Consider the following 12,161-nt stretch of genomic DNA (forward strand, 5'->3'; position numbering starts at 1 on the left):
CCTACACGACTCTTGTGGAAAATACATTCAATAATAAACAAAGAAATAGTCAAAATCCATAACATGCAAATTGCAATCGTGCTTCGAGTTTAATCATATAAAAAGCAATTAAGTTCACCAAACTCTAACTTTTACTCTACACGAGGACACCACGTTGAAACGCCAACGAAAGGAATCTCGCGAACTTTCATATTTAAGGTACAATATGCGAAGCGCACACCATTTTCTTTTGCTATAAACATGCTACATTGTAAAATTCAAAATTACTACAAATTTAACAACTTATAATGTTTTTTTTTTTTTACGTTAAATATGTTTTTTTTTTTCTGTTTTTATGAACTTTAAATGTGTCTTTTTTTAACTTGCCCAATGTTGACCACTATCTTCACTTTGACTTCTTAAGTCTCAATTAAGCAGCAATTGGCTGCATTCTTTTGCTAAAATATTATTTTGAGTTGCTTTTATGTCACAGCTTTTTAGACTGAATTGCATGCTTAAGATTTAAATGAATATGATAGTGTTTTGCAGAAGACGCGAGTTAGTATTTAAATTAATCAAATGAAAACAATTAGGTTTTATTTGCTAATTAATTTTCCACAATTATGATTAAAAATCACTGCGTGTAGCAGATGTTGATTGATCGTTTTACTTAATTATTGAAAAATCAAATCACGGTTTTGTTTTTTTTAAGCATGAATTAAGAAAATATTAATCAGTAAAAGTCAAAAAGAATTACCAAGATTGTGTGCCTAATTCTTGCATGTTTAAATGAAAAAAAAAAAAAACTTCTTTCTTTATTTTTTACATTTTTCTTTTCTTTTCTTTCTTTCTTTTCAACAACGTTTTCCTTCTCTTCTTTCTCCCTGCTGCAGCGGTGCGGCACCGGCGGTGATGATATGGTGTGGTGCAGCGATTAAGGGTGTTTGAGTCTTTTCGTAATGTAAAGAGAAAAAAGTTAGTAATTGTAGGAGTGCAAGAAGCAAATAGCCTAGTTCAATTATTATTTTTTATTTTATTCACTTGAGTTAATGGGCTCAATTCTGGGCTAAATTTACGCGCCAGTAGTAATTCACTATGGGCTTTACAAGGCCCAAACTCAATCTTTCAAGAGAGTGCCCAACTTCAATAACTAGATACTTTATATTACAGTGTCTATTAAAGAATAGTATTTAATCTAGCTTGGAAAATACTATTTTAAATAATTGGTCTTTTCATGCACATTCTTAGAATAATTTACATATAGAACCAAACGTATCTTCCTTGTCTAAAAGCATTTTTTTTAATAACTATGATATTAATTTCCAGAAAAAAATTGGTTCAAATTATTCAACAACATTGAAAATGTTATGAATTAATGGTCGTCCATTGATTTATACAATTACTCATATGATTGATAATCATATTATTCATTACTCTTTATGATGTAATATTTTGTATTTACTATTTGATTTTATATCCTTTCTGGGTTACCATATTGTACCTATAAATAGGACTCGTCCTATCAGTAATGAGACACACATAAAACCAGAAGTTGCTCCCTACTCTCTCATTCTCTATTCTTCCTCTCCTTTGTCTCTCTTATTACCTTTATTTTATAACACGTTATCAGCACGAGGGTTATCCAACTGAGCGTGAAGGCATATTTTTTTTTCTTTCTCCCTAAGAACAACGCTCTATATTCCTTAATCAAGTTCTAAAACATGTCAAATCTTGCAAAGCTTGAATTTGCGGCCCTTGATATTTCGGGGGACAATTATTTATCATGGATTTTAGATGCTGAGATTCATCTAGATGCAATGGGTCTGGGTGATGCTATTAAAGAAGGAAATAAAGCATCTGAACAAGATAAAGCTAAAGCTATGATTTTCCTTCGTCGCCATCTTCATGAAGGGTTGAAAATTGAATACCTTACTATAAAAGACCCTTCTGTACTATGGAAAAATTTAAAAGAAAGATATGACCATCAAAAGACCGTGATTTTGCCAAAAGCTCGTTATGATTGGATGCATTTACGGTTGCAAGATTTTAAAACTGTAAGTGAATATAATTCTGCAATGTTTAGAATTACTTCTCAATTGACTCTATGTGGAGAAAGAATTACTGATGAAGATATGTTGGAAAAAACATTCTCAACTTTTCATGCAACTAATTTGCTTTTGCAACAACAGTATCGTGAAAAAGGTTTTCACAAATATTCTGAATTGATTTCATGCCTTCTTGTGGCTGAACAAAATAATGAGCTCTTGATGAAAAATCATGAGGCCCGACCAACTGGTTCTGCTCCATTCCCAGAAGTGAATGCAGCAACATCTGATCCATATAATCATGGACGAGGTCAAGACCATAATAATAATCGTGGTCGTAATTTTGGCCGTGGTCGTAGCCATGGTCGTGGTCGTGGTCGTGCTATTAATCATGGTCGTGGACATGGTTATAAAGGAAATTTCAAAGAGAAACTTCATCAACAGAAGTGGAACAAGAATGCGAAAAAGGAAAAAGAAAGGGGTGAAAATAATGGCAAAAAGGCTGAAAATATATGTTACCGTTGTGGTAGTAAAGGTCATTGGACCCGTGCCTGTTATACACCAAAGCATCTTGTTGAACTTTACCAAGAATCACTTAAAAAGAAGAATGTAGAAACACACTTTGCTTATGAAGATGGTGATTCTGATTATGGTCATATGGATACTACTCATCTTGATATTGGTGATTTCTTTTCTAAACCCGATGGAAGCATTGATCACCTTATTGGTGATGGGAGTGTTAGAAAATAGTTTTATTTTATGATTAATTTTTAAGACAATGTTTTATATTTAATTCATGTTGCTTTTATATGTACAAGTTTTTATGTTTTTATGAATAAAATCCTCTATTTTATTTTTTTTTTCTTTCTCTCCTCTTACAAAGTAATCTCTAATATTGATATTTATGTTTATATGAAGAATGAATATTGGCATTAACACCAATGATGAGGATCTGTGCCTTGCTGATAGTGCAACAACTCATACAATTCTCAAGAGTAATAAATTTTTCTCTACTTTGGTAATGCGAGAAGTCAATGTTAGTACTATTTCTGGTACTACAAATATAATTGAAGGCTCTGGAAGAGCTACAGTACTTCTGCCAAGAGGTACAAGATTGCATATTAAAAATGCATTTTATTCTCCTAAGTCCAATAGAAACTTATTAAGTTTCAAGGATATTCGTCTAAATGGATATCATATTGAGACAAATAATGAAGGAGATGTTGAATATCTTTATATCACTCAAATTGAGTCAAATAAAAAATGTGTATTGGAGAAATTATCAGCCTTCTCTTATGGCTTGTACTACACATATATTAATGCGATTGAGACGCATGTTATTGTAAGCCAGAAGCTTACAAATAAGAATGAATTTCTTGTTTGGCATGATCGGTTGGGTCATCCTGGATATATCATGATGCGAAAAATAGCTGAAAACTCATGTGGACATCCACTTAAAAGTCAAAAGCTTCTTCAGTCCAATGATTTCTCATGTACTGCATGTTCGCAGGGAAAATTGATAATAAGACCATCACCAGAAAAAATTAGAAATGAGTCAATCTCATTTTTAGAACGAATACAAGGTGATATTTGTGGTCCAATACACCCACCATGTGGATCATTTAGATATTTCATGGTATTAATTGATGCGTCCACTAGATGGTCACATATTTGTTTACTATCAACTCGAAATCAAGCATTTGCTAAGTTATTAGCACAATTGATCAAGTTAAGAGCCCACTTCCCAGATTATCCAATTAAGAAAATTCGTCTTGATAATGCTGGTGAATTTACATCTCATGCTTTTAATGAGTATTGTATGTCAATTGGAATTGAAGTTGAACATCCAGTAGCACATGTTCATACTCAAAATGGACTTGCAGAATCATTGATAAAACGTCTAAAATTGATTGCACGACCTTTACTTATGAAAGCTAATCTTCCAATGACTACTTGGGGATATGCAATTCTGCATGCTGCAGTATTGATTCGCATCAGACCAACAAGTTATCACAAATACTCTCCTTTACAGTTGGTTTTTGGTCAACAACCAAATATTTCTCATTTAAGAATTTTTGGGTGTGCTGTATATGTCCCAATTTCCCCACCAAAAAGGACTATGATGGGTCCTCAAAGACGTTTGGGAATATATGTTGATTCTCCATCGATAATAAAATATCTTGAACCATCAACAGGTGACTTATTTACAGCTCGATTTGCTGATAGTCATTTTGATGAATCAATTTTTCCAACGTTAGGGGGAGAAAGAAAGAAACTGGAAAAAGATATTGGTTGGAATGAATTATCATTATCTCATCTTGATCCTCGTACAAAAGAGTGTGAACTAGAAGTTCAACGGATAATTCATTTACAAAAATTGGCCAACCAATTACCAGATGCTTTTACTGACACAAAAAGGGTAACTAAGTCGCATATACCCGCTGCTAATACTCCAATCAGAATTGATATTCCTGTTGGACAATCTAATATAGCAAATGAATCTCAAACACGCCTAAAGCGTGGTAGGCCTTTGGGTTCCAAAGATAAAAATCCTCGTGTGAGAAAAAGGGAAAAAAGGCAAGATGGCCTAATCGAGGGGGTAAAAGTCCCAAAAGATTCTTTTGACATAATCAATGATTCGGTTCCAGAAGAACCTCAGGTACCTGAAATTGTTGAAAATGATGAGATCTCAATAAATTATGTCATGAATCATAAAATATGGAATCGAAATAAAGTCAATATTGACGAGGTTTTTGCATATAATGTAGCAAAGGATGTCATAAGTGACAATGATGATCAAGAACCAATGACAATTGAAGATTGTCGGCAAAGAAATGATTGGCCAAAATGGAAAGATGCAATCCAAGCAGAATTAGATTCGCTTGCTAAACGAAAGGTTTTTGGACCTGTAGTTCGCACACCTGAGGGTGTAAAACCTATTGGGTACAGATGGGTTTTTGTACAAAAACGAAATGAGAATGGTGAAATTGTTAGATACAAAGCACGGTTAGTTGCTCAAGGTTTTTCACAAAGACCTGGTATTGATTTTGAGGAGACATATTCTCCAGTATTGGATGCAACAACATTTAGATATTTAATTAGCCTTGTTGCACAAGAAGGTTTGAATTTGCACCTCATGGATGTTGTTACAGCCTATTTGTATGGCTCTTTGGAAAATGATATTTATATGAAACTCCCTGAAGGATTTAATGTGCCCAACAAAGCAAATTCTAAAAAGGATTATTCAATAAAATTGAATAAGTCCCTTTATGGATTGAAACAATCAGGACGTATGTGGTATAACCGTCTAAGTGAGTACTTATTAAAGGAAGGGTATAAAAATGACCCTATTTGTCCTTGTATTTATATGAAAAGATCCGAGAATGAATTTACCATAATTGCTGTTTATGTAGATGACATAAACATAGTTGGAACTCCTAATGAGCTCACAAAGGCAATTGATTGTTTAAAGAAAGAATTTGAGATGAAGGATCTTGGAAGGACAAAGTTTTGTTTGGGATTACAAATTGAGTATTTAAACAAAGGTGTTCTTGTACATCAAGAAGCTTATATAACGAAAGTGCTTAAAAAGTTCTATATGGACAAATCACATTCACTATGCACTCCAATGGTGGTGAGGTCATTAGATGTTGATAAAGACCCTTTTAGACCTCAAGAAAAAGATGAAGAACTACTTGGTCCTGAAGTACCATATCTTAGTGCTATAGGAGCACTAATGTATCTTGCTAATTATACTCGACCCGATATAGCATTTGCTGTAAATTTGTTAGCAAGATATAGTTCTTCACCTACAAGAAGACATTGGAATGGAGTAAAACAAATACTCCGTTACCTTAAAGGCACTATGAATATGGGCTTGTTTTACCCAAATGATTCAAAATTAGATCTAATGGGTTATGCAGATGCAGGTTATTTATCAGATCCTCATAATGGTCGATCACAAACAGGATATTTGTTCACATGTGGTGGCACAGCGATTTCATGGCGATCTGTGAAACAAACAATAACAGCAACATCGTCAAATCATGCAGAAATTTTAGCATTACATGAGGCAAGTCGTGAATGTGTTTGGTTAAGGTCTATAATTCAACATGTGCGACAAACTTGTGGTTTATCCTTGGGAAAAATGAAACCAACAACGATATATGAAGACAATAGTGCATGCATTGCTCAATTGAAAGAAGGATATATTAAAGGAGACAGAACAAAACATATTCTTCCAAAATTCTTTTTCACTCATGATCTTCAAAGAAATGGTGATGTAGAGATCCAAAAGATTCGCTCATGTGAAAATCTAGCAGATTTATTTACAAAGTCTTTGCCAAGGAGAACTTTTGAGCAATTGGTTCATAGGATTGGACTCCGCCATCTTAATGATGTAAGTTTACATGAGGGGGAGAAATTAGAAGATGCAAAGAACAATATTATATAGAATGATGTACTCTTTTTCCTTCACTAGGTTTTTATCCCAAAGGGTTTTTCCTAGTAAGGTTTTAACGAGGCACATTCTTTTATCAATGGACACCCAAGGGGGAGTGTTATGAATTAATGGTCGTCCATTGATTTATACAATTACTCATATGATTGATAATCATATTATTCATTACTCTTTATGATGTAATATTTTGTATTTACTATTTGATTTTATATCCTTTCTGGGTTACCATATTGTACCTATAAATAGGACTCGTCCTATCAGTAATGAGACACACATAAAACCAGAAGTTGCTCCCTACTCTCTCATTCTCTATTCTTCCTCTCCTTTGTCTCTCTTATTACCTTTATTTTATAACAGAAAACAATTATTAATATACAATGTATTTTAATTAATTTAATAGAAAGTAAATATATTTAAATTTCTCGCTTTATATATAATTTTATTCAAATTTTTACTTTAAACGTGAACAAAAATATATGAACGATATTTCATGACGTGTAGCCCTTACATGCACTAATTTCTGTAATATTCTAGACGCTACGCGAAGGGATTTTAATGTGATTTTGACATTGAAATGACATGCTTATCCTTTACCCTTTAAAGGGTTAAGCCGTTCTTTGCGTTAAGTTGAGGAGGGGTTTTTAAGTCTTTTTACCATTAATGCCAGGAGAGAGAGAGAGAGAAACCATAGTAGTTCAGCGTCAAGACTCGTTCTTTATGCAGTGATTAAATCCTCATCTTCCTTCTCCATCATCAACCAGCTTTCGATTCCTCTCTTCTGCTCTCATTTGGGTACGTTTTTTTTTCCTTTTTTATTTTTTACTTTTAGTTTTCCATTCTCCAGTTACTTATTCTCTCTTGTTTTTCAAAATCATCTCTCCCATTACCCTCTTCCCTTTAATCTTGAAGTAAAAAGGGGATTGTGGGTTCTTTTTATTTCTGTTCAATTTTTCTTTTTAGTGTTAAAAAAGTTGTCTTTATCTTTCTTATTGTTATTGTTTGGAGATTGATTCGAGTAATTTGTTGAAGGGTTGAAGATGAGAATTTGTGGAGCAGGTATGAGTTGATATTGGATTTCATTTCATTTACTATTTGGTGGGCATATTTCCTTCATATTCATGTTCCCAATTCTATTAAAAATTCTGGGCCATGTGAGTGTGGTTTTGTTTTACTGTGTTGTAAGTGATTCTGTTGCAATTCCCAATTTCTGTGAAGCATTGGAGCATGAAGAAGATATAATATTTATTTGTTATCACAATGTTTGACCCGATGCGAATTTCCATTTGTTGCGCAGCTAGCCTGACGGAAAATTCTATGAAATGATAAGCTTATAATAGTACTATGTATATCATTTTATCTTCCCCCAAGTTAGTGGTAATAGTTAAACCATAAATAACTTCTTTATTTTGTAACAAAGACTTGTTTTTATCTACATGCATGAAAGAAAAAACTTCAGCTAATTTTTTAATTTGAATAAAATAAAGTGGCAATTTCAAGTGTTAAATCAATGTTGAACAGTAGGCACAGTTGTATATGAGTCTGCAGTTTGTGGAGTTTGTGGTCCATTCTTGGTGTCATTCGCGTACATACAGATGATATAATAAAAATATGTATATAAGATTAGGACTAAAACATATATTGGTGGGAGTCTTAGTTTGTTTGGTTTGAGTCTTGAGAAAATGTTTTCTGCCTTCAATTTTTATTTTCATAATTATAAAAATCTTGCATGTTCAATGCTCAACAAATTATATTTGGTCCTAGCACAGTATTTGATGATATTTTTGTAATAATGGGTAAGAATTCAAAAGAAAGCAGAAAATATTTGTTCAAGTCAAAGGTATCCACTATATTTTCCCTGTTCCTTCCTATATAAAATTTGTGCTATAGTAATAAAATAACCCCCATATGGATCAACATAAGTCATTCAAGATTAAGAAGTTTTAAGCTTTTGATTATTTGTTGAAATTTGTAACTTCAGTTTTGGCATCATCATGATTTGGTGGCTCTTTTGTTTCTTTCATATATACAAACGCATTTTTTAATTGGTTATTTATTCTAGAAAAGAATTCTCATGTTACTAAAATGCTTAGCAGCAATCAGCAGCAGCTATACCACCACGTCCAATTCCCTTTCAGTGTTTGTTTCTTCTTCCCTCTCCGGTCCTTCCAAAACCAAGTTCCTGCCCTCACTTTCTAGGTTTTCTGTCAAGCGTTCTGGCTTATTTTCCCAAACTCGTCCTAGCATTGCTGTGAACAAGCCCTCCATGAACCTATTGAACAAACTTGGATTTGGCAGCGCAAGGGCACCAGAGAACTTGGATTCATCCATTCCTCAGGGTCCAGATGATGACATACCAGCACCAGGCCAGCAGTTTGCGCAGTTTGGTGCTGGCTGTTTTTGGGGTGTTGAGTTGGCCTTCCAAAGGATGCCTGGGGTGACCAAGACAGAGGTTGGTTACACCCAGGGGCTTGTGCATAATCCAATCTATGAAGATGTGTGTTCGGGGTCCACAAACCACTCAGAGGTTGTAAGAGTTCAATACGATCCCAAAAGTTGTAGCTATGAGTCTCTGCTTGATTTGTTCTGGGCTAGACATGATCCTACTACTCTGAATAGACAGGTATATATAAAGTTTTTGGTTTGTGTTATTAACCATGTCATGTTAAATTGAGGTAGTCAAACTGGTTTCTGATTGATATATCTAGACTTTGCCGATTTGAATAAGTGTGGACTTTGTATCGCCAATGAAAATGTTTTCCCAACACTTTTCTGATTCCATGGTTGATTTGTCTACAGTAATTTTGGTTTTCCTCCCTTTGTTGCACTTGCCAGTATTTAACAGATACGTTTGTATTTTGCTATCTAGTTGAGTCTTGTTTTGTAAATTCTGTTCTAATATGGGTCAAATAAAATTCCAGGGGTCTCTTTGTAATAGTTGTTTAGGCAATTGTAACCTTCTATTTGCTCTTTGCGGATGTTTATTCCAAGGGTGTGAAATGGACGGATTGGAGAAGTTTATTTTCAAATCTTCTGTTCTCTTTTTTCAATATATTTTATTTATTTTCAAATCTTCCATTTCAATGTGCATGCATACTTTTGTTTCTTGAATTCACTCTTTCATCCAAATCCATGCATTCTAATGATATGCAGGTGCACACACATGAATTGAACATTCTAGTTCTTGAGCACTTACTTACAATTTTTTTATTTGATCTTGTCCTCTGTGGCAGGGGAATGATGTGGGAACACAGTACAGATCTGGAATATACTACTACACGGAAGAGCAAGAGAAGGCTGCCAGGGAATCGTTGGAACAACAGCAGAAGCAGTTGAACAGGACGATTGTTACTGAGATTCTTCCTGCCAAGAAGTTCTACAGAGCAGAGGAGTACCACCAACAGTACCTTGAGAAAGGGGGTCGGTTTGGTTTTGGGCAATCTGCTGCTAAAGGTTGCAATGATCCAATCCGATGCTATGGTTAATTGTTAAAGAGGGAATCACCACCAAAGATCAACGACACCGGTTCTTCAGATGCTGAAAGTCCATAATTTTTTGTAACTTTTTTTAGCAAGTAATACATCAAGGCTTGTGCATGTTGAAGGTTGAAGATGGACATGGCCATAGATTCTGTTGTAGAGCTGTATATTGTCCGTTATATATGAAATAATTTTGCTTTTGAAGTATTGTATTTTAGGGTGTCCTAATATAACTTGAAGCTATCCCTGCATTGTAGCTAGACATTGATTTCTTTCTTGAGCTACAGAAATTACTAAAGTAGTCTTTGTTGAACGAAGTAGTTTTAATTATTTATTCCTATGATACCTTAGGAAGTGATGTTATGAAAAAGAAAGGAAAAGTGTACTGTGGAGGAAGGTTAGGGAATAGTGTTAAATGTGTCCTATTGTTTTAGTGGTCTAGAAACTAGAAACTGCAGGAAACATATAGGGTAGGTCATAAAACTGACCTAACAAAATATCTTGTTCAATTGTAATTAATTATTGATGCACATGCAGATGCAGCAGTATCACATAACTTGTTATATTCTCTGTAATTTTGATCTCTTAGATGAAGAAGCAGAGCTAGAAAACAAAAAGAAAGCAAAACATTAAACGAGAAAGTGGGGGGCAGAAGAGGAGGTACTGTCATCACCTTGCATTTCCATTAAATTCAGCACAACCATTCCTTTCTTTCACTGTCACATGTGCTGCTTTTCCACTACTCAATGAAACTTTATTTCTGAAACAAATAAAGGAAGAAAGTTTTTTGTTGGTATAATTTTCTAATTTTGATAACAACAAACCAACCTATCTCCTCGATGTGAAAAAGGTTAAATCTTAAATTCAATCCATATACTTCTAAAATAAAACTCTAGCATGATGAAAGTCCAATTTTTAGTTCACACATTCAGTTAGTTCGACCACATTTTATGACATCTAATTATATTTAACGTATCAGTTTTATCAGGTTGTTTTTCTTTAAACTGAACAAAAGGTGATACAGAAAGAAGAAAATGTATAGAAGTTTCATTTTTTGTCTGCTTATATGAAAAACATGTACTGAAGAATACTAAACACACTTTGACAATTACTGAGCTGAAAAAAAATACTACTGTCAGCAATTTTCTTTAAATTATATATCAGTCATCAATATTATTCTTGTACAACAAATTATAAAATACTTTGTATTATTTTTCTTGAGGTTGATTGTTATCGTATTTTTTTTATTCATTTTCTTATATTTATCATTACAATCCCAGTTTGTAACGAAAAGAATATTATGATTGCAATATATAAGGACATGAAGTCCCCACTGAACGTGCCCTCTTGTCATTTCCAATTTTCCATGCATGCAGACAACATATACTGCACACTGCATTTTCATCATATTCTTTATTTTCATAATAAAATAAGAATATAATAATTTAAGACTCAGATTATATGTTTTAAAAGATAACTGTTCAACCATGGTATTTACATCAATTCACTAATTTTTGTTTTTAATATTTTATTATAAAAAAAATAGACAAAAACATGTATTCTTGCACGTAATCGTCATCGTTATACAGCTATCTTTTATTCTGTGTGAACTAAAAAGACGTCAGAAAGTTAAATACTATGATGTGAAAATAACAAAAGTAGACTAATAATGGAACCTTTTTAAGTCAATAAAGGAATGATGAAATCAAGTATGTATTATTAATGATATCAAAACTATATAAATAATATTGATAAGATTCGAGATATATAGCTATGCAAGTTGGGTAAAGGGGTTATCATATATTGTCAGTATTTTTCTTTCTAATTTATATGATACGTAAAATATTGATTTTTTAGATGGTATACTTTGATTTTGTGTACGTGTCATATCTTACAACAATATTAGATATCAAATGTTAAAACTCAAATCTATGACTTGTAATGACATTGAAAAAGAAAAATATCTTAAATGTTGGGTGGTCAATTTCATTTAAGTGTAAATAATCTTATTTACATCATAAAAGAGGAAAAATTTAACAATGTTAATAACATTATAATAATAATAAGACTAAAACGTATTTGCTTCTTAAAAATGCAATGCATGCAAATTATACGTATTTTAGAAAGTATTAAACTTATGGGAGTTAAATGACCAAATGATACACATATATAACTTATGCATGCAGGATCTTTATCCAAGTT

General features: G+C 33.1%; 1 protein-coding gene across 4 annotated transcripts; it reads left to right on the top strand.

Moving 5' to 3' along the window:
• Nucleotides 1–7,113: 7,113 nt before the first annotated feature.
• LOC114194455 (peptide methionine sulfoxide reductase-like) lies at nt 7,114–10,272 on the top strand. Of its 4 annotated transcripts, none has more exons than XM_028084679.1 (4): nt 7,114–7,275; nt 7,513–7,539; nt 8,577–9,103; nt 9,714–10,272. In XM_028084679.1, the coding sequence occupies exons 2-4, from the start codon at nt 7,521–7,523 to the stop codon at nt 9,963–9,965; spliced, it is 798 nt and encodes a 265-aa protein (XP_027940480.1). In that variant the 5' UTR covers nt 7,114–7,275; nt 7,513–7,520; the 3' UTR covers nt 9,966–10,272. The 4 variants fall into 4 exon arrangements, with proteins under 4 accessions (XP_027940480.1, XP_027940482.1, XP_027940483.1 ...); XM_028084681.1 differs by having other exon boundaries at nt 7,132–7,275; nt 7,513–7,578; XM_028084678.2 differs by having other exon boundaries at nt 7,165–7,275; nt 8,574–9,103.
• The last annotated feature ends 1,889 nt before the right edge of the window (nt 10,273–12,161 follow it).

Source organism: Vigna unguiculata, chromosome 8, assembly GCF_037176805.1.
Source record: "Vigna unguiculata cultivar grain cowpea cultivar isolate G323 ecotype 2 chromosome 8, ASM3717680v1, whole genome shotgun sequence".
Lineage (NCBI taxonomy): Eukaryota > Viridiplantae > Streptophyta > Magnoliopsida > Fabales > Fabaceae > Vigna > Vigna unguiculata.

Coding starts and splice junctions, on each gene's coding strand:
- LOC114194455 (XM_028084678.2), top strand. Junction 9,104..9,713: donor CTACTACTCTGAATAGACAG/GTATATATAAAG, acceptor CCTCTGTGGCAG/GGGAATGATGTGGGAACACA.